Raw genomic sequence first — 27,366 nt, forward strand, 5'->3', positions numbered from 1 at the left:
GCAGCAGTGTGTGTGTGTGTGTGTGTGTGTGTGTGTGTGTGTGTGTGTGTGTGTGTGTGTGTGTGTGTGTGTGTGTGTGTGTGTGTGTGTGTGTGTGTGTGTGTGTGTACTTGTTGGTTAATACCAAGCTATAAGCATGCATACCCAGATACACTCAGCAGCAGACAAATTGTCTCTCTCAGTGTCTATGACCCCCGAGGGCAGCAGCCAACCGCCGCCCCCGTCCCTCCGTCGGAGACTCTAAATGATCTCAGCGAGCGGCCGAGCGCCTTCAAAACTTAGCTGAGAGAGAAAGCTGCTTTATTCATAGACTACATAAGTGGCTATTGTGTGGGAAAGTCTAAGAAATATCCCAAATGGCTGCTGGATATCGAGAAACTAGAGGCTGCTTTTTTTCTTCCTCTCCCTCCGTATTAGCACTGCACCCCTTTGCCGCAGAGATAAAGAGTGAGGCGGTTAAAAAAGAAACAGCGACGGTGCGTTTTTTTTTAAGGTGGTTTCTTTTTGTGTTTGTTCTGGACCAAATGAGGGGCCTTGGAATTGGGGAGGTGTTTAGAAAAAGCAGGGCTTCCTAAACCAATTAGCAGCCGGGCCGAGGATGGGGGGCTGGCCTCAGCTACAATTACCGCCCTAATTGAGGTCAGAGTTGTTAATTTAGTAGCGAATTAGAACAGTTAATATGCATTTACCAGGACGGCCAGGGGAGATGGCAAAGAGAAGTGTGTTGCCTGCAGTCTCTGTGTGTGTGTAATCGTAATCACATTGCAAGAAATACATGCAAGAGGGCCACTTTGGCTTTTGTGCAATTAGGAGCAGTGCAATTGCTTGAATGGGAGATGCTGCCTTTTAAATAGGCAATGATATGGTTGAGATGAGACAGGGACGGGAGAGACATGACAACGCACGGAGAGAGGAAAGGAGTTTGAAGCATGTTCCAGGGAACAGAATGATGATGATATATCTTCCAGTCTGGGGACACTCTCTGTCTACAAAGTCACCTTTTCTCCATCTCTGCCACTCTCATGCAGAAATCCATTTGCACCCTTTAACTCTGAGGCATATAAATATTTCCCCAAACACACGTAGCCTATACACATTGTATTTCTGTCTGATTGCCCCGCACTGAGAAGCACTTACTGTCAGAGGATGAATCACGGCCATCTTTTCTTACCAGTCAACGAATACAGGGCCACTCATCCCTTAAATCTTTCCTCTCCACTTGCCATCCTCTTCTCGTCTTCCCCCCTTTTTCCCATCCGTAGGGGCCTTTATTCATCTCCTCCTCTCCTCTCTGCAGCATCATCTGGAGTTTTTCCTCCTGTTTTTTTTTTAAAAATCTTCAGGGGATTTTTTATGTTCTTTAATATTCCCTCAGTTCTCGCTGTCCTCCAGTATTCTCTCTGTTCCTGTCTCCTCCTCTCTGTCGAGGTTTTTTCCTAAAGTCCTCCTGACCCCCGTCTCTGAGCCTGACCACCACCACCACCTCGTCCTTCTTATCGTCTCTTGTCCCCACCCCCCCCCCTATCTATCATTTTGTTTTTGTCACAGGTTCACGTGTGCTGCCGTTTCACATGCTGTCTTTTGCAGATGATACTGGCAAGCACTTTGCCTCTCTGAATTATGCATCGAGATTACATAAAAACCTCTCGAAGCAACAGATCTATTTTTAATCCGACTCGTTTGCTTGTTAAACCTGTTTCCCTGTGATCTCTCCGTGTTGAGTGTACATGTGTGTTTACTCGTGACGAATATGAGAGATCAAAGAGAGGCTTCTCTTGGTGTCAGTCAGTCGAATTCAATTCAGATAGGCATTATCGGCATGGCATTTAATAAAGCCTTCCAATGCAGCTCCAAAACAGCAATTACGGCAATTATGACCTGAAAAGAAAATGCTTAAAATGATGGCAACACAAAGCCAAATGCATCAATTTCAGCATTTGGGTTTGGGCCAAAATTACACCCTAACTAAGTAAGAAGTGCTGTTAATAAGAGGGATGGAGCTTGTAAATGAAAACAAGAGTCTGTCTCTGTCTTCTTTCTCTTTCTGTCTCTCCTGCTCTTTATGCTGCTGCAAAGAAAACCTGTTGACAAAGCTTTTGAGCTCCTGTCGCCGAGGAGTAAGAGTGCCATCTGTTGGTCGACTTTCCACAACCACCCACAGAAGAAAAGAACTAGGAGAACCACAGATGTGCAGCGACCCCTCACACACACACAGTGGGCAAACATACACAATACGCTTTCTATAGGGCTGTCTGGTGCCTTCTTGGGGATGACCTAGATTGAGAGCGCCATCACAATAGACTCACTATTGCTCACTGTCTCTTGCCGATTCAACAGGTAATCTTTCCATCGACTGCTTCACGTGATACCATCTCTCCGTGTGCCTGAATGTGTGCGCGGATGCATGTCTGCGTTATCTACAAGGAAGGACAGGCGAAGATAAGAGGAGAAGAAGAAGAAAAAAGGGGGGGATTAATAGGAAAAGAGGTAGAGGAATGAAGGTCAGCGTGATGAGAGAGGCGAGGGCAAGAGGTGGATGGAAGAGAGAAGAGACAGGGAAGGGGGGTGTGGGGGGGAGGGGGGTTTAGTTGCTCTTCTTCTCTCGCCTCCGTCTCTCTTGTTCTGCACTCCAGCCCCCCCATGAAAAATAAAAAAAGAGCTGACAGTGGAGGCCGAGCAGCAGCCGAGCAGCAGCCGAGGTGTCAGCGCTTTCTTTTGACCGGGAGCGAGGGAGGGGAGGGATAGAGAAAGAGAGGAAACATTAAAAAAAAGAAACAGAGAGAGGAAGAGAGATGGGACACCGGGGCGAGAATGAGTCTGCCCCGGCAGCAGTTCCTAAAGCCGCGTCTCTCTTTCTTTCTCTCGCAACTTGTATACGCTCGTCCCTGTGTGTGCAGAAACTGGGCATGTGGAGATGGAATTTGACAAGAGGGAAATTGATTCTCAGGCTTCAGTGCAGGTGTTATAGGGCTCAGGGGCCAGCGCTGAGAGGAACGCAATAAGACCTACATAATACATCGCACATGATCACAAATCCACGCCGTGTGCATCCTCAAAGCTCACACCACAGTGTTCATGTGGATATGCAACGCTGCAGGTGCCACTTCTATAACATATTTCAAGTATTCACATATGAGAACATCTGATGGATTAAACCAATCCTTTACAACCCGTAGAAACCTATGTCTATACCAAACTAAAACTTTTGTGTACAGTAAGAGACCTTTTTGTTTTTTGCTTGTTTTTCGGGGGAGGTCACGCTTGACAGCAGACTTAGGAGCGAGAGAGCTGACAAAGTGAGGATCGAACACACTGGAGTAGTTTTATACCACCAGTGCCACACAATTACAGAACAGAGGACAAAGGAAAGAGGAGAAGGGAAAAGGAGAGTCAGAGAGCCATCTCTTCAGAGAGCAATCTGTCACTTGCTCTCTGCGAGGCGGCATAAATACAAGCAAGGAGACGCTGTCAGGTTGAAAGAAGATTTGTGAGTGGTTGAGGTAAAGAAAATCCCTATGGTTTTAAATTGTGAGTTTTGTAAGACTCCATTTGTGTGCTGTAGGTTACCTGCCAAAGTGTCATTTGATTGATTCGCATTAACACGAGAATCAAAGTGGCGTTCTGTAAAAGCTGCCATTTAAATGACTTAATGGTTCACCCTCTTGTATTTATTTGACTTGATGAGCCTTGAAGTGAGGCTTTTTGTTGTGCCAGGCTCGTAGACAATCCACCGTTCAAGTCATATGTCCTCACAGTCTCCTCTTCTCTCCATGCCTTTGTGTGCAGCCATCAACGTGCTGGGTCTGACATGGCAGCTGAAGCCCTCCGACGGCCCTGTGTTAAACAACGGACTGGGAGCTGGCCTGCCTGTCAACAGCGATGTGGCCACGCTGCCCTCTGGAGGCAGAGGTATGAACTGCAGCACACACACAGACACACCCCACAGAAGAATCAACACGCTATATGTAGAGTTGGCAAAATTCTGGACGACATGACTGCCTCAATTGGAAATAGGTGGTGATATGTTATCAAAAAACCTTAAAGGTCCCCTATTATACTGTTTTTCATCAATATATTATATGTCTCAGATATATAAACCATGTCTCTGAAGTGTTTGGCTAGATCATTGCAGCATCCCATAAACCCCTCTGTTTCAGCCCTGTTCCAAAAGTGCTGATTCTCTGTCTGTTACTTTAGATGAAAATAAGGAGCCACTCCCCACGCCCCTCCGAGAGATACTGAGACTGCCAAGACACAATGGTGCTCTAGGAGAAGAATTCAGGTGATAAGGTGGGGGGGGGTACCTTGGTTGGTGATTGGCTAATGGTTACACAAGCCAAATAAATCGTTATGACATCATAAAGTGGCCAGAATCTGATCAGCTCATTTTCAGACAGGTTTTTATATAAATGGATCAGGACAAAAAGTGAACAAATCTTTTTTCCTGAAACTTTCTGAATCTCTTTACACTGAGGGGACACATGGTTATGTATAACAGACATAACAAAGTGGATTTTGCATAATAGGTGATCTTTAAGGAAAGACCAAAACGGAGGGATGAACTACTTAAAAATGACAAAGCTTTTTATTGTGTGCCATAAATAAAAAAAACTATGAAAACACACTCTTTTATTACAATAAACATTTAGTGTTTGACTCCATTGCACATACAGAATTCTACTGATGTTAATACTCACTTATTACACAGCTTAGTTGTATACTATTCTGATTGGTCAATTCAGAACATGTGACACCACGCATGTTAATACCGCAGTACAGGCCACTGTCAAGGACTATAATGACCGTTGCTAAGGAAGATCAAGAAAGAGAAAGGAAAAGAGGTTAAAAGACGGAGCGCGCTGGACGTCAGATAAATTAACAGAAGAAGGCAGACAGGAAGTAATTCCAAATGTGTATTAATCCACCACTGAAAATAGTCCCCAAGAAATGCAGTAAATACTCACTAACATGCCAAATGCGTATTAACCCGCCAACGAAAATCGTCCCCAAGAAATGCAGTACACACTCTTCTTTGTATTTTTGTTCAATTTTTAAAGATTCGTGTCCTCACAAATTGGCTCAGGGCTGAGGTCCGCAGACACTGTAGTAGAAAGAAATGAAAGACAGACTCACAGATTATTTTTAAAGCACAAGAAAAAATATAAATCAGCGCTCACCAACTAAAGGATACTATATGTGCTATAAGCGTGTTTCCATTTAACCAGAGTTGCATTGAGCTAGGTTTATCGTCTCAGTCAGAAGCGAGGTAAAACACCAACTGCACCCCCCCCCCTTCTCTCTTTAAAGCCCCCATGCGGTTTTCCATCTATTCTTCTTTCACTAGCTCGATCTCGCTCTGTAACACACACACACACACACACACACACACACACACAGAGCGTGTACTATAGGTATGTGTGGGCTGCTGCTCTGTGTCTGTATTCTGTATTAATGAGAGGACTGTTGTGTTGTGTTCCCCAGCCGTCTAGGCCAGATGCTGCTGTTGTTCCTCTCGTTGTTACTTTTATTTCATCGCTATTCCGCACACACACACACTCACACATACACTGTCTGGGCCTCAGCGCTCTGCTCTTAGATGACTGACCTGATTGCTGGATTGCTGTGTGTTTCTCTCCGCGGATGCTTGGAAAGCTCTGCCCTGCAGTTCTATCGGCCCGCTCTCATTTTAGCCCAGAAAAACAAACTCTACGATCTTACAACGTTTGACACAAAGGCAGCGTTTTGCATCCGCGCCGCCACACATCACAACGCTCAGTTTACATAAACTTTGGGCGCACAGTTTGCAAAAGCTAATGGGGCTCATCTTCTCATCCATTCGATGGCCATGAATTTTTATAGCAGCTCATTTTCAGTTAAATGTGATGATTAACTATTGACTCTGACAATCGATGCCTATAATCACAGATTATGCAGTTTCTTTTCCCCTCACTCCAGGTTCGTGGGCAGGCCGGAACAGCAGTATAGACACGGGCACCATCGAGGTCGGGAGGCGAGTGACCCAGGAAGTCCCACCGGGCGTGTTTTGGAGGTCTCTGCTCCACCTCAGCCAACCCCAATTCCTCAAGTTCAACATCTCCCTCGGAAAGGATGCCCTCTTCGGAGTGTACATCCGCAAGGGCCTGCCTCCCTCACACGCACAGGTAAAAAAAACTTCCACCAAAGCTTCTACACCTTCAGGGTTATCTAAAGCAATCAAAGAATTATAATTCTACTCATTAGGGAGCACATTATCTTCGTATTGATCACCCAAAACGGAGAATGCATTTGATAAAAAAAACTTGCCTGTGTCATGGGACATGTTAAATTAATTTGTGATTCATTATAATAGTCATTTGAAAGAACTCATTTAGTTTAAGATTTACACTTAATTAGATTTCGCAGTAATGTAACTTTTACTGCCTCGTATTAATTAGAGACTACTCAATTAACACTAGATTTGATTTGTAGCTTGGGATAATTGCGTCTGAACAAGCGTTTCACTGTCTGACCTGACTTAAACTGGTGAAGGCCGTGAAGTTGTGGCAGCAGTTTAAAAAAAAAAACTTTCAGTGAGAAAGACAGTCTCTCTGTGGCCTTCTTCATGCGTCCTGGGGACATTTCTAACCACATTTACTTCCCCCATCTTTTAATCTCCCTGCACATATAACAATTGGCCATCTTTCAAAGTCTGAAAAGTGCCACGGCAGCACTTCATAGTTGAATCACAGGGTTCATAATGTTATTCTCACCTCCTCACGTTCTCTGTCCTTCTCTCTGCTGCAGTATGACTATATGGAGCGCCTGGACGGGAAGGAGAAGTGGAGCGTGGTGGAGTCTCCGCGGGAGAGGAGGAGCATCCAGACGGTGGTCCTCAACGAGGCGGTGTTCGTCCAGTACCTGGACACCGGCGCCTGGCACCTGGCCTTCTACAACGACGGGCGGGAGAGAGAGACGGTTTCCTTCAGCACAAACATCATGGGTGAGTTTGAAGTTGTGGGCGGAGGGAGAATAAGTGGGGAAGGAGGGTGAGGCAGGTTGGGAGCTGAAATGAGATTAAGCAGCAGCATTTGGGAGATGGAAAGCGTAGAGAGAGATGAAGCTATTTGTTACAGTGACACTGATTTAAGAGCACTCCAGCAGTTTAGCATTGCACTCCTGCAGTTACATTTGTTGGACTCACAATGCACCATATCTTTTTTAAGAGAAACCTACTGCAGTATTGGTGTTGTGTTTGTTTTATTCCACACATCAAAACATAGTCGCTACAGTACCCACAATTGAAGTCAACTGCTGCTAGTTTGATCATAGGCTATGTTCAAAATCACATTAACATTATATTCATAGTAGGTAAAATGTCAAATTGAGTATCCAATGCATTTCAACAACAAAGTATGTGGATGTTGTGTACTTGAGAAATGACCGGATATTTAGGTTAGCAAGAATTTAAAAACATGAGAAACTTTCTGGAGGGTTGTGTTCGCAATTTGTATAACTTTGTGAAAACCAACAACCAATACTATAACAATCTTGCATATCACAAATTGAGGGTAACCATCTTAACATGACCCTTAAAATGTTCAAATTGAGAAAACCACCCTCAAAACCAAATCAACCTACATTTGATCTGGAACAATGGTTCCCCTTTAACAGGGATATGGACTTTGCACCTTCACAGGGGGCAAAAACACTCACAACCGCATGTGCACAGTGTTGCCACTAGCAACACAACTATAGCAACATTGTAAAGCGGGCAGGACCGCTTAGTGAGTCTAAAGATTTGTTTTTGCCAAAATGCAGTAGCACAAATTGACAGTATGCATTCAAAAACAAAAGCTAATATAGCAGAGAGTGTAGAATGTGTTGTGGTGTTGTGCTTGTGTGAAACGGATAAGGATGTATCCAAATAAACCTGTAAATGGGATGTTTTTTAAGAGCTTGAAACAGCGCCCCAAATAATTTCAATTGTGCTGGAGGCATGAGTGTGATACCGAGGGGGGGAAGGGGGGGGGGTGAATAGGAAGAGTCAAGCCGAGTGAAAGAATCCTTCACTGTCAATATCTGGCGGTAGTGCTTTCAGCGGAAGAGGAGACAGGGAGAGGCAGCAAGGGCAGAATTAGAGTGAGTAGGGAGAGGGGGGAGCTGGAGGAGAGACATAATGGTGGGGGCAAAACCAGATATGAGTGGAGTGGAGTGAAGGAGGAGCTGAAGAGGAGAGTGAGAGAGAGGGTGGCATTAGGGTAAGAGGGAGACGTGGGGATTTTTGGGGGAGGGGGGGAAAGGCTGAGTACAGAGAAAGAAGGAGGAAGTGTTGGAGAGGAAGGCAGTGTGGATAGGCTGAGTCATGCTTTGTGTAAGAGGAGCGGAACTAAAGCGAAGGAGGAAGGGATGAAAGTCCAAAATGCCTCCTTATCATTAGCATCGACCCTGTTTCTGCCTTCCAAGCTCCTCTCTTCTGGGAAGTGGGTTGGGAGGCACTGAAAGGTAGAAAGAGCACTGAGGTCAGGTAACCACAGAGCCAGAAACACACAAAAATCTGACGCACCACCACATCTGGATAAAGTATTAATGACCTTGGTGGGTCCAGAGAGTAAACAAGCAAAACGTGGCAGGGGTGAAGAAGAGTCTGTGTATTTTCTGATTCAGCATGGAGAGAAATAATGGATGGGTAATGACGTGTCTGATTCAAAATGCATACTCCTCACACTATGAAAGATTCAGTGAAAAAGGAACGCAAGGAATCTGTGTGACTCCATTTGCAGTGCCTTAAAGAATGAATGGTGCCAATTATCAAATCGAATGCTTTGATACTTGCCATCAGACTCCTCTCTTACCCTTTCCCTCTTTTCCCTCTCCATCTCATTTTGTCTCCTTCACAGATTCAGTGCAAGAGTGCCCGCGCAATTGCCATGGTAACGGAGAGTGTAATTCTGGCGTGTGCCACTGCTTCCCAGGATTCCACGGCATGGACTGCTCCAAAGGTATTAGCTTCTCGCAAATGTGTTTCTTCCGTCGTAAAAAAAAAGGATATATGCCGTTTTCCCCACCGTCTAATTAGACGAACAGGCACATTTAGGCTCTATGCAGCCAGCAGAGAGGATTAGGAGCGGTAAGATTGTGCGTGGCCCTTGGTGGAGCCCAGACAAGATGACTGATGATGAATGGCAGCTCCCCCCCTTAGCTAACGTCTCACTGGCTCGGCGCTCACCTGGGATAGACAGCTTTGATGAATAGTTTAGTTACCTCTGCCTGTAATTACTCTTCATGTCATCGCCACTGTGAGGCCCTTTAACCACTCTATTCACCCTCCTGCACTGGGAAATGTTGGTGGGGCTATACGGGGATGGGTGTGTGTAAGACATTCTCTTAAAAGTCTTCACATTTTTTATTTTTCTGTCTCTCCCCCCTCCACATTCTCCGTTTCTCCAGCGGCGTGCCCGGTGCTATGCAGCGGCAACGGTCAATACGACAAGGGCTCCTGTGTGTGTTACAGCGGCTGGAAGGGCCCCGAGTGTGACGTCCCCTTCACGCAGTGCATCGATCCGCTCTGCAGCAGCCACGGCTCCTGCACCGACGGCAACTGTGTGTGTTCCATCGGCTACAAAGGACAGAGCTGTTCCCAGGGTGAGAGTTAATAGATTTGGTGTTCCTCAGGGATGTATGATTGTCCCTCAGTTTTTTCAGGAAAAATGGATGTTGGGAGCATCACAACAAACACACTTCACACATCCTTCTTACTCCAGTTAGACAGCTCATCATAGCATAATCTCTAATCTGACTGAGTCTGCTTTCTCTCCATATATACAGATGAAGTATGATACCAGAGCCAAACACATCAGAGATATTAATTAGGGATGAAATTGCTTCTATTGATCCTAGTTAAGAAGGATCAGGCCGCCACATTCTGGGTCGTAAGAAAGATAGAAAGCGTGAGAGAGTAAAGGAGAGGGATGAGAGACGGAAGGGGAGTCAGGGCAGCAGTGACAGGTGAATATGTATGAAGAAAGAGAGAGAATTGGAAAGGAGGGAGAATATAGAGCTCAGTGTGTCGAGGGTGAAGATCAGGAGAGGGAAATAAAAGACAAAGGGAAGAAAGTGACGAATAGAAAAAAGTCCAGACACAGGGGCCGGAGAACAAGGTCAGCATTTTCTCCTGCGTTTCTTTTTTTTCTCTCCCTCTCCCTCCCATCACATTTTTTCTCCCCTGGTCTCAAATCTGATATTCATCACAGCCGAGTCCCTCAAACAATTTACCTGGAGTGCCAGCGACATGAAAATCGATAACTGTGATCTGCCGTTTCTGCCAGGCAAACAGAAACGGAGGGCCGAGGTTATGTGCGAGCGCGTGATTTCATGTGTGTATGTGCATAGGGGTTAATCATGCCTGAGGAGGAGGAGGGGTGAGAGAGGTGTCAGACAAAGAGGATGAGGAGAGAGAAAGAGGGAGAGAAAAGTGGGAGCGACCGGGACGGAGAGGGATGGGTGGGCTCTTTGCCGGGAGGAGGTAATTTGTCAAATTGGTTTTCACTCACTGCTCGGACTCAGAGCTGCCTGTCAACCTGGCAGACTGGCAGTGTCAGATTCTCCCCTATGTATTAGCGCATTCACGCATACACACTAATGCACGCGCACGCTCATGCACGCATGCGAGCGCTCACACCGAATAATGTGTCGGCGAGCCTCGCTGCACTTTCAGAGTGGAACACATTTGCTGACATGCCCCAATTATAGCCTCAGCTATTCATTATTGGTCACTTTAATTGGCTTAGCAATATGTCTGATAGCGTTCTCTTTTGTTTTACTATCATTTTGTGTACACAAAGACTGAAAGTATGTCCTTTGTCAAAAGTTCAAACGTATTAAATGTATGTCTCCGATGTGATTTGTCCAGACTGCATTGCTTTTTGTTTATTTTGTTTTCCCCTGTTTGTTTTTTCACATGGGCGTATGTGTGGCGTGATGCAGTGGATTGCCTGGATCCGACATGTTCCAACAATGGTATCTGTGTGAATGGGGAGTGCCACTGTAAGCCGGGCTGGGGGGGGCTTCACTGCGAGCTGCCCAGGGCCCAATGCCCAGACCAGTGCCACGGACACGGGGCCTTCATACCGGACACCGGGCTCTGCAGCTGTGACCCTAACTGGATGGGACCCGACTGCTCTATGGGTAAGTAGGACTGCAGTAGAGCAGAGTAAAAAAAGAAGAGTCTGGGCGTCACAGTTAAGCGAAAACTGATTCTGACTTCCCATTTTGCCAACATGTTGTGTGGTCCCCTAGGATACATGGCTAATTAGTTTAGCTTTTTACTCAAGGCTGATATGGTTTGGTCTGGATGAAATGTACAAAACCACAAACAATACAACTTGCTGTGAAATGGGTTGGAGCAACTGTTGCATTATCTTAGCCAAATTGCTAACAGGAACAAAATGTGACTAGTGGGACTTTAGTGTCAATGCTAAGTACAATCATCATCGTCAGGGCCAGTATGGTTATGACAGCTTTTTATGATTATCAGGGTAGCATCCAGAAATGCATGATGGGCAATTCAAGCTGCATAAAGCACATTCCATTGCAATGGGCGTCACATGAAAGTCACAACATTGTATAAAAGAATGTGAGTGCAAGAAAAAAAAGCTACAACAAAGGGGGAAAAAAACTAAAGAATAACCACCCACATACAACACCAGCGAACATGTAACACACCCCCGCACCAAGCCCCCGCACACACACACACACACACACACACACACACACACACACACACACACACACACACACACACACACACACAGCAGATAATAGAAATCCACAATCTTAATTGTACTTTAAACAACACAGCAGGTCATCAGGCTATACATTAGCTGGAGGTCTGATTGGACTGTAGTAAAATATGCTCTCTTGAGCCAAACTATTATGAGCTTTATAGATTATTATTTTTTATTATAACTTTGACATTGACTTTGAATTGCCCTGGGAGCAAATGAAGTGATGTTAGACTAATGGAGGTCATTTGAAAAAGTCTTTGCACACCTGACTGTGACAATGAGAAGAACTCCAGCACACTGTCTTGCTTCCTGCTAAACTATTTGTTTGATTGCAATTGCTCTTCGACCTTCATCGAGTATATAAACAGTTCCATATTTTCTTTTATATATAAATTGAGTTAATAAAGTCTGTGTCGGGGACAAGAGGAAAATGGAGCTCATCTGCAGTCACTTCCTGTGCATGAGGCTCATAATTCCCTAGAAAAACTAAAAAGACATTGCTTATGAAATGCCTTTTATAATGAAATATTTAACTTTTAGGATTCTTTTTCTCAATAAAATAAAGCTGTTGAGCTGCTGTAAGACAGACAGCGTCCCCCACCATGTCTTGCTTCTCTTTGTCAGGATCACAAACAAAGATGGAGTATTTTTTTACGAAATAAATAAATGCTTAGCTTTAATAAAGACAACATTGTTCCTCGCTGCAGGATCTCTCAGCAAGTGTGCATCAAAACATCTGTACGTACTACATTTCCCCGCACACCGGGGGTCCTGAATACATGGGCGGGGTTGTGTCACACATATAAACATGCACCGTCGCTCCCTGCAACATCTACATCCCCCAAACTTTGACTGTAATGGAAAGAAACTAAATAAATGCGGTGTTCACAAAAATATTATCACTGATTTAAATTGAAGGTCTAGCATTGTATTTTTGTGGAGTGTATGGGGGTTTGATTGTTGTGGCTTTTTTTTGCTGCTTTAGGCACTTTTATACACATATATTACCAAAAATTAGCTATATATATATATATATATAGCCGTATTACTGAGTATATATAATCATAGAGTAATCTATACATTTCAACATACAATAACAAAATGCAGAAAGGTTTGAATACATGGTGTTACTGCAGTGCTAAACACGAAAAGTATTTATGTATTAATTGACATGAACTCGGCTCCTCTTCCCCAATCTCCTAATATTTAGATTCCCAGAACAATGTTTGTGACCCAGATCTTCCTCTCTTCCTTCAGAGGTGTGCTCAGTGGACTGTGGCACCCACGGAGTGTGTATGGGCGGAGCTTGTCGCTGTGAGGAGGGCTGGACGGGCGCGAGCTGCGACCAGCGTGTGTGCAACCCGGTCTGTATCAAACACGGAACCTGCAAGGACGGCAAGTGCCAGTGTCACCAGGGCTGGAACGGAGAGCACTGCACCATAGGTAAGCGCCCACATTTGTGTGTCAACTGGAGGTGTGTGTGTGGGCACAGAAAACCCAGTCAGAACAAACTGGCAGCTCCTTTACACTTTGTTAAAAGAAATCTGGAAAAGTACAGGCAAAAGGGGACATTTGAAGAAGATGAGTGACATAGGAGGTGGGCGAACAGAGAGGAGAGGCGCAAACACCATAAAAGTGGGGGTGTTAGGTTTACAATATAGCAAGATTTAGGCGCTTATGGGTTGCCTCTCAACTGCACAACCCAGGAATGTCAGCTTATTTGGCATTTGTAACACCAAAGTAACTTGGATGAAAGATAAAACTCTTCACCTCACTGTGATCCAAAAATATCTCCAATGCATTTTGTGTGTGCGTGTGTGCATGCGCACAGTGTTGCCAGTATGTGCGAGTGTCTTTAATGTCAGTCAATCACCTCGTCTCATTCTGACATCACTGTCACTTCGGATGGATGAGTGCCAGATTCCTTTGATTCACCCACATTGCTTTGAGAGACAAAGTCTCCCTGTCACCACAAACACTGTGAGTGCAATGTGATACACACACAAACAAACACCGCACTGCAGCACATGTAAACGTGCACGCACGCCAACACATATATACGCACAGGGGAACAGCAGTTTATGATCTCCCCGTTCCCCCATCAGAAAGTAGGGCAGCTTTGACTGCAGCATCAGCCCAAGATGAAAGAGTTGTCAGGCTCCAGCTAGGCGCAAAGTACACTTCACTAGCACCAGACACTGTCGGTGTTAGCTTATCTCAGCTTGCCTGTTGTTCATTTCAGCTCTGCATGATGTTGCTTGCATTTATTGAAAAAGAAATACTCTCCCCATCTCTTACCTTTTGCATGTTTTCTCCCACTGCAGACCATGGGAGCATGGTAGACAAAGCAGGTACCGTATCTGACTCTGGTGTTTTGTTTCTTAGCCTGTGGTGGTAGAAGCTAGCTGCTGCATTTGTGGGTTTCGGCCTGGCTTGGCTCTGTAGACTCTGTGGTGATAACTGTCTGTAGATGAGGGTGCCAGCCTCAATGACGACTCCCCGCTGCAGCGCACCCCCCCCTTACAGCAGTGCGCTGCAGCGGGGGCCAGCTGTCATTGAGCCTAGATGTGTTGTGGGGTACCGTAGAGCCTAGTGTGGTATCAGCAATATTGAGGGGCTGTGCTGTGAGTGTGTGGATGTGCATGCGTGTGTGTGTGAGCTCTAGATTTTCCAAATTTGAAACACAAACACATAACTCTGCTCAGGTATTCCAGTCATGTTTCGCGTAAACACAGCTGCTTCACATGAGGGGAAAACGGTAAAAGCCTTAAAGAACTTTTGAGGTAATTGGCAAATTTCATAGGCCACTGATGCAACGCCTTAATATGGTGTCAAAAAAGTGTGTGTACATCTGGGTATCTGTGGCAACATTCCCAGCAATGGTGGAGCAGTTTATACATTTATTTTCGGTGAGTATGTATGTGTTTGATTGTGTGAGCTTGACTCAGCGCACTATTCCAGATTCTCTATCTTTTCATTAAACTCATACCATCCAATGTAAGCCCAGATAAAGAAAACAGTTAAGTAAGATCGCATAAAGATACACAGAATCATGGGTAAGGTTAAACATGAACCCAAACAGAGAAAGGTGCTAGGGTAAGTTGTCCCAAATGCACGGCAGGAATGCTTAATAGATAGCCTCGCAGGTGAACTTCTGTCGGGTTACACAGAGCGGCACAGATTGCCTGACAGTACAGGTCCCCCGAGCACCGTTGAGAGTGTCCTCTCACCCTCTACACTTAATGGAATAGCTCTCATTGTTTTATGAAGAGCCAGCCCAGAGAAAAGGTAAATCGCAGGGTTAAAGAGGGAGCAAGACAAGAGAGGGAGAGTAAAGAAGAACGCATGGAGCCAAAGGGAAGCAGAGGGGTAAAGTAATCAATATCATTTCCAAGGTAGCTCATTAGGAACCGGAGGAGTGGATGAGTGGAGGTTTATCCGAGGAAGTGCGGCGTTATCTGGTCCATCTTTAGGCAGCTGGATTTATGGCAGTGACCTTTACTTCATGACCTTTAGAGGAGACAAAGCTGGAAACACGGGGAATTGGAAAATATGTTGGAACTTTTAGCTCAAAGTCTTCTTTCATGCTATAAGTTTTCATTCTATCTCACTCCTCCCTCGCAGCGGTATCTTTCTTTATCCAGTCATACACCCCGACACACACCGCACCAGAGTGTGTGTGCTGACCCATAACCCAAGGCAATTTCTTCTCCTTTTCAAGGGGATTTTATCAGAGTCCAACTACATTAGTGAGGAGGGTGGAGTTAATAGTTTCTGAAATCCCACTTTATTCTAGTTAGCATGAGCGGGTATTGATTGGGCCCTGGCATTAAAGAGAGAGGAGTCTTGTGTCAGGCCTGCCCAGGCAAGCCGATCAATGCCCGCTATAGATTGTCCTGTCCGGGTGCTTCATAAGTATTTGGTTGCTTTAAATGGCAACTCCATTTAACAGGCAATCACTGCTAACTGCCTTTGTTCCCCGAGCTCAATACTTGGGGACAATCTATTCCAGCCTGACTGTTAATACAGCGTTGTGAGCAGTCCCCTGATGCAGAAAATGGTCATAATTAAAGATAAAAACCTTTGATTTGATTCGTCTTGTTGAGCTGAAAAACGTGGTTAAGCTTCTCTGCCCCCCCTCCTCCCTTTTTCTTAGGAGTTCAAACAAGATGGCGTCTTTCTCAAAGTCCTCTGTTGACTTTCCCTCATCGCCTGGTGCTTGAGACGTATGATAAAATGCCAATCGGGGTGAAATGCCTGTTAATTTAGCCGCTGCCACGGTTTAGATTGCACTATTTGTATTCATAATGCATGGCTTTATTGATGCAGCGATTTGTTAGAGGGCAAAATCCTACAGAGCAACTTGAGTGAAAACATGTTCATTAATCTATTGAGCGGGACTCAATGAAAAGCATTTCATATTCATAATCTCTCGCTGGGTTATTTTGTCCTTCCTCAATCTGTGTCAGCACACTACTACTGAGTGGGAAATGTCAGGTAATATCTCTAGGGTGCGTCGTGCTGGGTGTGTGTGTGTCTGTGAGTGTGTGTGTTTGTGTTTTTTAGTAAGTGCCTTTGCGTGCATGCACGTATTGTTTTATCAGTCAACCCTGCCTTTGCCTCCATATCCCGTGGGTAGACTTAAGAGTGTCGCATCCTGCTCCTTCATTTATTGAGGAGGAAATCACTGTGACAAGTTTGTTAGAGGCTCTTTGTGCTGCTGGAGAAAACATTGTCATTGTGTGTCATTTTGCCTTTTTTCCCCCGACTCTCCCTGATTATAATGTGGCAAACACACAGACTTGGTGAATGCTAAAAGTTTTGAATTTAAAGCAAAATGGGAAAATTGGAAGGCCAGGGATAAAGTTTTTTTTTAAAAGACATCGATGTGCAACAGTGTCTCAGCGTGAATGCAAATTATTAAAAAAAAAATGTCAGTGAGCTTTTATAAACAAAAGTTCTTATCTCTTGGTATTTAGAGGATAAAAGGAACCAATTTCGTCGAATGATGGTCCCTCAGAAAAGTGCCTGTCTCTCTGTCTTTACATGTCTGAATGAACTCTAATAAGCTAGCTACAGAAGTCTGTACCCAGCATGCCTTTCAGCGGTTTAACGGTATGATGTCCTTCTCTATACACTACACAGTGACTACTAATAAATGAGCTCGCACTACACTTCCTTAAGACGTAAACAAAACCCCCGCCAAGTGTGATGAACACCGTGAAAATCCAAGGACACCTTATTTAGATCAAGATTAGAAATAGGGGTTGTCTTAAAGAAATATACACTTCCTACATAGAGTTACCTCAGAAGGTGAATACTACTGTCATATCTGTAAATTCAGTATTTAGCTGGATCCCGTAGCCAGTTAGCTTAGCTTAAAGACTGGAAACAAGTGTAAACAGCTAGCTTGGCCCTTGTCTTAACTGTAAAAATGAGAATATGTGAACAGTAAGTTAGTGTTTGGGACATAGTCTTGACCGGGCACAAAAACCTCTTAAAATCTCTGCTGGTTACATTTGACAAATATAACAAGGTCACTGCTCCTAGCTAGGATGTAGTCCCTAACATTCTTATTCCCAGTAAAACCATAACATTTAAGTTTTTTAACACCTCTTTAGACACCTAAGCAAAAGAAAATCTACACACTTCATTGGTGCTGTGAGGTGAATTGTGTGCCCTTTAAACAGAGCCAAGCTAGCTGCTTCTAGCCTTTATTCTAAGCTAAACTCACGTTACACTTTGCAAAAACGAATTAGCGTATTCCTCAAAATGTCAAGCTATTCTTTGAAAAAGAAAAAATCACCATTTCAACCAACCAGGAGCTACCAGATAGTAATTTCTCAAGATGGCACTGTCTTCTATAATTGCAAATTTCCCTATCCAGATGCCCTTAAAATGTCTGCTTTTCCTCGCCTTAAAGTCGCTCTGGAGTTGTGGGTGGCCTTGCTATGCTAGTTACAGAACTTTCTTGGCTCCAGGGCCTCAGATTCTGGTAGAGCTTTTTGCATAATCTAATGTGAAGGTTTATTAGTTCATAGACTGCCACGGCACACACGCATGCGCACACACACACACACACTATCAAACATAATCCCATTCTCTCATGAGAAAGCATTACTCTCAGGCCATCAGAATCCCATTACCTACACTGAATCATAAGTAAGAGAGAGAGTGTGATGATGGTGTGGGGCTCCATCAAGTAAGTGAATCAAGAGTTCTTTCCACACACACACACACACACACACACACACACACACACACACACACACACACACACACACACACACACACACTGCCATCCCAAAGGGCGCAGAGACATGCGGATGGGATGTGCATGAAAATCGAACGTGCTGAATTGAATAGACGTTTTGAACAATCGATATTTACAATATGCTACAACGTGCTTATTGAATTGCGTGAGACTCATTGGTCTATCATAACCACATGAGAGCGCCTGTGTGTTTGGACGAATGTCTGCTCGCCTGTGCATCATCAGTGATAAAACAAACAAGCATCACCCTGCTTCTTACCCACCACCCCTCCCTCCCTCCCCCCTTCTCCTCCCTTCTTACCTCCCTCCCCCTCTATCCGCATGTCCTCTCCTCGCAGACGGCTGTCCTAACTTGTGTAACGGGAACGGCCAGTGCACCATGGGACAGCAGAGTTGGCACTGTGAATGCCAGACAGGCTGGAGGGGCCCAGGATGCAGTGTTGCCATGGAGACCTCCTGCGCCGACAACAAGGACAACGAAGGAGGTGAATATGGGGGGAGCAGGAGAACATTTGAGATGAAAGTGTTAAGTGCAGGCATCACTTAAAGGGACAATTTGACCCAAAATACATATATAGCCTGGAGAGCTATTTATCAATGTAGATTTCTTTAGTGTGAGTTGCCAACTGTTGGCAATATCAGCCTTGGAGATGGCTGCCTTCCCTCAAATATAATGCAACTAGATAAAAAGGGCCAAATAAATAACTTCAAGAACAGCTATGTCTTTTTCCAGAAATTCTGACCTTGTTGCTCCACATAATCCACAGAGCCTGTGAGCGGTTTCATGTAGGAACTATTTTATGCCTCTAGCGTCCACACCACCAACTCAATATCTGAGGAAAGCCTTGAGAAAATGTCTTCAAACATGCCACAAACGTCCAGTTAAACGTTCAGTGTGACCTCACAAAACACATTTTTGTCCATAACTCAGTCATTAATATGTTTTTTTATGCCAATTTCTCTCAATTGTCTTATAGGATCAATTGAAAAGGATGATGTTTTGCCCAGACTCAGCAGTAACTCATATCATTGTGTACAAGGCAGCATAAATATACTCTTGGACCTGTGCTTACTCGTATGCAGGTGTAGTTTAGGAGAAAGAAAATAGTTCCTACATAAAACCAATTCAATTAATATAGAGAGCTAATGAGAAGAGCTCTCACTATGAATGCCAATAACAATCTTTCCTTTACGAAATAATCAAAGATTATCAAAATATTCAATCAGGAATGGAAAAAGTTGGCAGTAGCTTTTTTTGCATTCCTTGCTATTCTCACACCACAACCTCGTTACTGCTCTCCCAGATGGACTCACAGACTGCATGGACCCAGACTGCTGCATCCAGAGTCCCTGCCAGAACAGCCCGCTGTGCCGCGGCTCCCGGGACCCCCTCTTGGTCATCCAGCAGAACCCCCTGTCCCAGCCACGCGTCCGCTCCTTCTACGACCGCGTCAAGATGCTCGTGGGACGGGACAGCACCCATATCCTCCCTGGGGAAAACCCTTTCAACTCCAGGTATGGCAAGAAAACCACGTTAGGATTCATGGTGCTATATTTAGCTAGAAAGCTGGACATATATTTGATGTACGCACTAGGAAAATGTATGTATGTCATGTTCATGCTGGCCAATCATGTTAAAGGGGTCTATGCCTGTGAGATTGCATGTTTTAGAATATTGCCGCTTTGATGCTCCGCGAAGGACTGACATTCATACGAGTAAATGCATGCGGTGAAAAATAGCACAACTTTAGATCCAATGACGTAAATATCAAATAGACTTTAGAATGGTTCACAGAGCCCGCCAAGGTCCTATCAAATCCCAGAGCCAAAGCAGGGCCGAGCCAAGATCTCCCCGCAGATTTAGCAGAGCTGTGAAGCGCTGTCCATGGGGCTGATTCTTGTCTGCACACATTTACACACGCCTACATCAGATGTTTCAAAGGAAAGCTCATCAAAGTGAAGTTATATGTTATTCTATATGTGGCAGTTCTCCAAGGCACACAGTCACACGCAAACATACACACACATCCCACATTGTCATGTTTTGTGTACATGATTGACAAGAGCTAATCTAGATGGCGGAGTTTGCTGATTGTTTCTAATTAATGAGGGGTGGAAGACCGGAGCAATGAATGGGCAAATTGGATGATTGAAAGATGGTGAGATTAATCAAACCAGATGATGGATGGTTAGGAAGATTGGGCTGACTATCGCTCTCTCACTCTGTCTCTTCTGTCTCCTTTCAGTTTGGCATCTCTGATCCGGGGTCAGGTGTTGACTACAGATGGAACCCCTCTGGTTGGGGTGAACGTGTCTTTTGTCAACTATCCCCACTACGGATACACGCTGACACGGCAGGATGGAATGTATGTACAACAGCTACCCAGCGCTCCTTGCTGAATCTACCTCACCACATAGGCGTTATTATTAGATTAGATTAGATTTGATTTGATTAGATTAGATTAGATTAGAAAACAATAATAATCCCTTGAGGAATCTTGGCTGTTACAGCAATAGATAATTAGATACAGCGAAGAAAGGGGATTTTGAGTAAGAGAAGAGGAAATGTATTTACAAGAACAACACAACTGGGAGTCAAAACTCAATATCCTAAGTGAAAATATATTAATAAGAATCATAACGGAAAGAAATATTGAATGAAAACAATGGGTAAAATGTTCAAGAAATATAAAAAACACTATAAATAATACAATATTGTGAACCAGTCAGAATAATTGCTGGAAAAAAAACGTTATTATTTATAATTAATAAGGCATTATCTCAGGTTTTATAACAGCAGAAGTTTCACTTGAAATAAACATGTTTTAATATGTGAAAGTGAATGACAGGCCGTCAAATAAACTTTTAAAGCAAAACTGAAAAGCAACCTTGAAATTGGATTTTTAAGTACCGCAGCTCTTTGCTTTAATATCCACCTTCTGACCACATTTGGGTATCTCACCTGACATGTTTCTCCATTTCTCCTGCAGGAGCTCCATTTCAGGGGAGTTTTATGCTGCTTCAAGTTAACTTTTCTGTCCAATATTCCCCTACAAGTTTTATTGAATTTAAAGTCTGGCTGGCACCCGTAACATGTTATTTGAAAATGTGTTTCTTTGGTGCTTTAAGCTGAACCCTATTCATTAAATGTACAATTTCTGTGTTTCCTGTCTCAGGTCTCCTCCTCTTACCTACGCTTTCCTTGCAGCATTTTCTTCCACTTAGGCCGAGCTGCCGCTGAAACATCTGAACTTTTGTAACATTTAATTACATTTGCATTTCAGGGGCAGTTACTAACCAGTTTCAGAGACTTATGACTTGAATGCACATGTTCTCATGTCCCTGTCTGACCTTGTTTAGTTCTGATGAGTGTTATTTCCTTGCAGTGGTTGGAGGCAGCAGCGAGTCCACACACTTAAAAAGCTCTGGCCATTTACAACCTTCTTTTTCCTATTCTAATCATTACCCTACAGCTGTTAATCATCATTCGGAGACAAAAAGTTAAAGAGCATCTAATACAATCGGTTACACAATGAGACCAGTGTTCTTGAGTGCTATTTATATTTCAGACCTTTAACTGTTGTCTAGACTGTCTTTCTATATGTGTAGCTAAAGTTTTTTGTACAATTCTTTCGTTTTGTTGTTAAATTAAAGCAGTGGAGTTTAGCCTTTACTAGAAACACTGACAGTCCAATGTTCGTCCACCACAACACGTCCCCATCTGTACCTCATTCCCATCCTCTTTTAAACCTCTCCAGGTTTGACCTGATAGCTAACGGTGGTGCGTCACTGACTCTGCGGTTCGAGCGCGCCCCCTTCCTGAGCCAGGAGCGCACCGTGTGGCTGCCCTGGAGCCAGTTTTATGCTATGGACACTCTGGTGCTTAAGACAGAAGAGAACACGATCCCGGGCTGTGACCTGAGCGGCTTCGTCAGGCCTGACCCTCTTGTGATTGCATCCCCTCTCTCCTCCTTCTTCAGCTCCAAGCCAGGGGAGAAACCCATCATACCGGAGACACAGGTGCAGTACCACTGACCTCTGGCAGCCGGCTAATCTCCCTTCTGGTTCCCTCACTCTCTTCCCACTCTCCTTTCTATCTCCTCTCTTTCTCTTTCACTTCCATAGCTCCCCCCCCCCCCCATTTATTCCCCTCTTTCTCTTTTTCTTTTTCTTTATTTCTTCCATTGTTTTTTCCCCTTTTTTGTCCTTCAGCCGTCAGTGGAAGCGTGACCCCCATTACTCCCTCTCTCTCTAATCCCGCCTAATCCCCCTCCCCTGTCATCTTCTCTCTTTGTCTTCCAGGTGCTGCATGAGCTGATCGAGGTGCCCGGCTCGAGTCTAAAGCTGTGCTACCTAAGCTCCAGGACTCAGGGTTACCGCTCCCTGCTCAAGGTGACCATGACCCCAGCGGTGGTGTCCATGGGCCTGCTGAAGGTTCATCTCATGGTAGCAGTGGAGGGCCATCTTTTCCAGAAGTGGTTCCATGCCTCGCCCAATTTGGCCTACACCTACATTTGGGATAAGACCGACGCATATGGGCAGAGGGTCTACGGGCTATCTCAAGCTGTTGGTGAGTGGAAGCATTGGCAGATTATGAGACAAATGGGCTCTGTCCACAGATATACAAAAGCTCCCACCACCCACTTTAAAGCTGTTTAGACACTTGTTGTTTTGTTTCTCTTCGTACATGTTACAAATAACTTTTGTGTCTTTGTGGTCAGTTTTGTTTCATTTTGTCGTTTTACTTTGTAGTTTTTAGTTTCTTTAAGCCCCTTTGTTTATTTTTGTAGCTTTGTAATCAACTTTTGTCCCTGTGAAACATTTTTGGATCTCATTTTACTTTATCTGTGTTAATTTTTTATTCAAATGTAATTATTTTCTTTGTCTTTTTGTAGTTTTTTGTCTGTAGTTGTTGTACCCCTTTTTGTCATTTTGCACATCTTAGTTGTTAAGTCTCTTTGTGGTCATTTTGTGTCTCTTTGTAGTTGCTTTGTAGTTGGTTTAAGTCTTTGAAACCCTTTTGTGTCTCTGAGATAATTGTAATGTTACTATTAGGACATTTTGGTTCAATTGCTAGTTGATATGTGTCTTATTTTAAAGGGTTGGGCCTGACACTTTGTTTGCCTGTACATGATGACGAGATCTGTTCAGTGATCCATCCGTGAGTTTTAAGGGGTGGACAGAAGAGAAGCAGTTATAAGTGCTTGTATTTTTTTCCAGTTGACTAGAAACTTTACCAGTAAGCCAGCACTGGCTATGACAAAGGGAGAGAGAGGGCTAATTAGGGAGCCTGTAGGAGAGTTAATACGCCAGAAACCCGGCTTCCATCCATTAGGAAGTAGTCACAGTTAAGTGCCTTTTGTTTTTTCTCATACGTCTATTTTTCATTGAAGCCGCGATTGGTTCATTCAGCCAGCCGTAACTGTGGTGAAGGGTTATTAGCCATCAGGGTGAGTTAGCAGTTAGCTGCTGGAACATCTAGCATGGGTCCAGGGGAGCCCCAGTGCTATTACATTCTGCTGTCACAGTCGCTCACAGATGCTGTCAGCCAAACACCGCTGTCAGGCCACAGATGCAGTGGCCATCTGGGACCTCAGTGTGGAGTAAAATCAACAGGGACACACTGTTTGGGAAATTACATTCACTCAAAGATCCCATACTTCTCTAGAGTAGCTGTAAATTTGACGTTTCTCAAAGCTCTCGAATCAAATACATTGTTTACAATTAAGTTATGTCTTGCTAAGCTTGGATACAGATGCAGGTATAATACATTATTGTTTGGAGTAAAGCTGAAAATGTGCTGGCAACAATTTCTCACTGTAACTCAGGTGGGAGTTGATGTGTTAACACACATTTCGTTTTAACAAGTTTAAACATAACAACGAACACATGCATGAACACATACAGTACAATAAACGTACGTATCCGCAAAAAAAATGTCTTAACTTGTCATCATAACAAATGTTCCTTTTTTTGTACACTTAGCCAAATCAGCTCGGTCATGTGCATCAGGGTTCACTTCTTGGCAAACGGCACGGCCTGCACATTTAAGGCCTGCGCGGCTAATCTGCCCAATTAACAAGGTTTTTAATTGATTTAGCAGCTTGTGAGAGTGTTAGTTAGGTGCGAGTGCAGATTTCGGTACAGGTGCTAACTAGCTTCTCTATGTATCACACGTCAACTCACAACTTAAATTACCTTAGGAGGATAGGCTCTGATTGATCAAGTTTTGCACATCCTCGCCTCCTGTTTAATTTCAACACAGTTTCACGGCATTTCGTGTTATAGTCACAAAATTAATCTATTGATTTGTGTTCACCAACACAATTTCGCCATTTTAAAAGCAATGTAAATCATAACAAATTAGAAGGAAAAACTGATAAAAAAAAATACAAATTTCAGTATTCTGACACAGAACGATTTTAGAAGTAATGTATTTCTATTGGTAGTATGTTTCGTGCCTGCACCAAATAATAACAAATTAGAAGGAAAAAAAGATGACAAAAAATACAGATTTCAGTATTCTGAGGCTCTGAGCCCCATTTATTTTCCTTGCCGACAGCAAAAAAACTCCAACATTATACAATTTAAAATAAAAGGGATAGGGTTAGGGTAAGATATTGAGTAAGAAAATGTGTTTATGAACCACACAACTTCTGGTCTTCCAAGACCCGACCGGACAAAATGGCGTGGTGCAGGCACGAAACATACTACCAATAGAAATACATTGCTTTTAATATTGTCCTGTGTGACACGAAACGAAAATCGTGTTGGTGAACACGAATCAATAGATTAAATTAATTTTGTGAGTATAACACGAAATGCCGTGAGACTGGGTTGTTCATTTGTATGTATTCTCTGATACTCACCTCTTTTTTCATCTATTCCTCTCACCTGTATCCTTTCCTACATGTAGTGTCTGTGGGCTATGAATACGAGTCCTGTGCCAATCTCATCCTCTGGGAGAAGAGGACAGCCCTTCTGCAAGGCTACGAACTGGATCCCACCGGTCTGGGCGGCTGGTCACTCGACAAGCATCATATACTCAACACACGCAGTGGTACGTTCACACACGCCCGTATATTCCCTCACTAATAAGCAAAGCACATATTTTTCCATGCTTTACTTCAAATGTATTTTTAGTCATTCCCCCGTGTTGAACATGTTTACAGTATGTATATCTCACTAAACGTGCTATTGTCTTGGGGAGGAGGTAAGTCTGTTTGCTTCCTGTGGTTCACATGCAATTGCCAAGAGCCTCTTTTTACCTGTTGGTGTGGATTTTCACAGGAAATGCTTGAGTTGTCTCACCTAGTTTGAAACCCTCATCCAAGCCAGCCCAACCTAGTAAACATGTGCCCCGTCACCAATCAATTAGCGAAAGCTACTGAAACAAAGGCAGGGGGTAGGGAAGTGGAGGAGGGTGGGGGAGCAGAGATAATGTACGTTTTCCAGAAACTTATTTCTAGGCGAGGGGGAGCCATTCTTGTTGCATCATCTAACATACCATTATCTACACTCTGCGCAGTAATACTAAAAAGCAGGGCAATATCAATGGGCTGATGCACCAATGTTCACCTGCTGTGACAATCAATTCGCTAATGGAATGGACACAACTGAAGAACCATTGGTGGTATTTTTAGAAGTGGGGGAAATGAAGCCAAGCCTTCCTCTTTACCTTTACCAGCTCTACAATAAAATTACGTTTTTCCTGAAAAAGGTGAATTGTACACTGTTTTACTTTGGCTATCAAAAGGGCTGATGTTAAATAAAAAATATACAATATCAGCTGCTTGTGAGCCTCAATAAAATATATATATTTGGCTATAAAGAGCCTACAGCCACGCTAGCAGCTATTTAAGCTAACATCAGCATGCTAACATGCTCACAATAACAATGCTAACTGGCTGATATTTGGAAAGTTTAATGTCTACCATCGTAGTTTAGCTTGCACTTGAGGAAAAGAATACAGAACATGGTGGGAATGTCATTAGTTTGGTATTTGACGAATACAAAGTTAGACCTAATGATAGCACTAGACGAAAAACTGAAGTTATTAAAGGGGGACATAAAGTCTGCACCAAATTTAACAGGAATCCATCCAATAGTTTTTGAGACATTTTATCTGCTCACACAAATGTCAACCTAAAGGCAATTTGAGATTAAAGTTCAGGGGACCATCAAAGTTATTAGATATAATTCTTCGGGGACCATTACTGTCTTTACATAATTTATTGGCACTCCCTCTAAATGTTGAGATATGAGATACAGCTTCTATTGCTCTAACTGAGTGTTACCACAGATCATCTAATTGAAATGATGATCCTGAATCTACTCTTATTTCTCTCCACCCTCTACCCTGTCCAGGCATCCTTCACAAGGGAAGTGGTGAGAACATCTTCGTGACCGAGCAGCCCCCGGTGGTCCTCAGCGTCATGGGAAACGGACGGAGGCGCAGTATCTCCTGCCCCAGCTGTAACGGCCTGGCAGACGGCAACAAGCTGCTGGCACCGGTCGCCTTGGCAATGGGCACCGATGGTAGCATATATGTCGGGGATCTCAACTTTGTGCGAAGGGTCTACCCATCTATGAACACAACTGGCATCCTGGAATTAAGGTATAATCATTAGAAAGCTTACACGTTTTTAGATGGATGGGCTGGTTGGATTAAAGTAAGATGACAGGTGACGCAGAGGGAGAAAATAGATATTTTCAGTACATTGAACATGTAGGATTGCATCCTCTATGAAAAAAAAGTAAGTGACACACTGGGGATGGAAATGTACTAGATTTTCTCCAGGGTGTTTTTACCCATGGCTAAATGCTGTTGTTCACACCATAGCCAGCTTTGTATTGCTCTCTGTAGGTTGCTCTCCGCAGACTGTGTGAATTAAAATGTGTTTTTGTTGTGCTTTTGTCTCGCTTCCTTCCTCAAAGGAACAAAGATTTCAGACACAGGTAAGATCCTTACAACTATAAAAGAAAAGTTAACAATGAAAAAGTTCTTCATATAAAATCAATCTTTTCACTGATCACGTTTTCTTTTCATGTCGCCTTTAGTAACAACCCGACCCATAAGTACTTCCTGGCAGTGGATCCAGTATCTGGGGCTTTGTTCATCTCGGACACTAACTCGCGCAGAATTTATCGCGTGCGCTCATTAACGGGAGGCCGCCTGCTGTCGGACAATGCAGAGGTGGTAGCTGGGACTGGGGAGCAGTGCCTGCCATTTGATGAGCGCTGCGGGGACGGAGGCAAAGCCACTGAAGCTACACTTATGAGCCCCAAAGGTGAGCCACTGGCAAAAACTCTAAGGAATTAATTATGTTA

At 43.9% G+C, this 27,366-nt stretch overlaps 1 protein-coding gene across 1 annotated transcript; it reads left to right on the forward strand.

Moving 5' to 3' along the window:
• Positions 1-3,786: 3,786 nt before the first annotated feature.
• On the forward strand, positions 3,787-27,358 carry LOC104967931 (teneurin-2-like; the record flags this gene model as incomplete). Its single annotated transcript, XM_010797472.1, has 17 exons — positions 3,787-3,909; positions 5,935-6,161; positions 6,784-6,979; positions 8,877-8,978; positions 9,427-9,621; positions 10,963-11,163; positions 13,020-13,205; positions 14,087-14,113; positions 18,375-18,521; positions 19,341-19,551; positions 20,283-20,402; positions 21,795-22,056; positions 22,339-22,606; positions 24,953-25,096; positions 26,404-26,653; positions 26,974-26,994; positions 27,097-27,358. Coding segments are annotated over 17 exons (2,942 nt in total), but the record flags the coding sequence as incomplete, so codon positions are not given.
• Between the last annotated feature and the right edge of the window lie 8 nt (positions 27,359-27,366).

The sequence above is a fragment of the Notothenia coriiceps genome, unplaced genomic scaffold, assembly GCF_000735185.1.
Source record: "Notothenia coriiceps isolate Sejong01 unplaced genomic scaffold, NC01 NC01_scaffold00037977, whole genome shotgun sequence".
NCBI classification, from domain to species: Eukaryota; Metazoa; Chordata; class Actinopteri; order Perciformes; family Nototheniidae; genus Notothenia; species Notothenia coriiceps.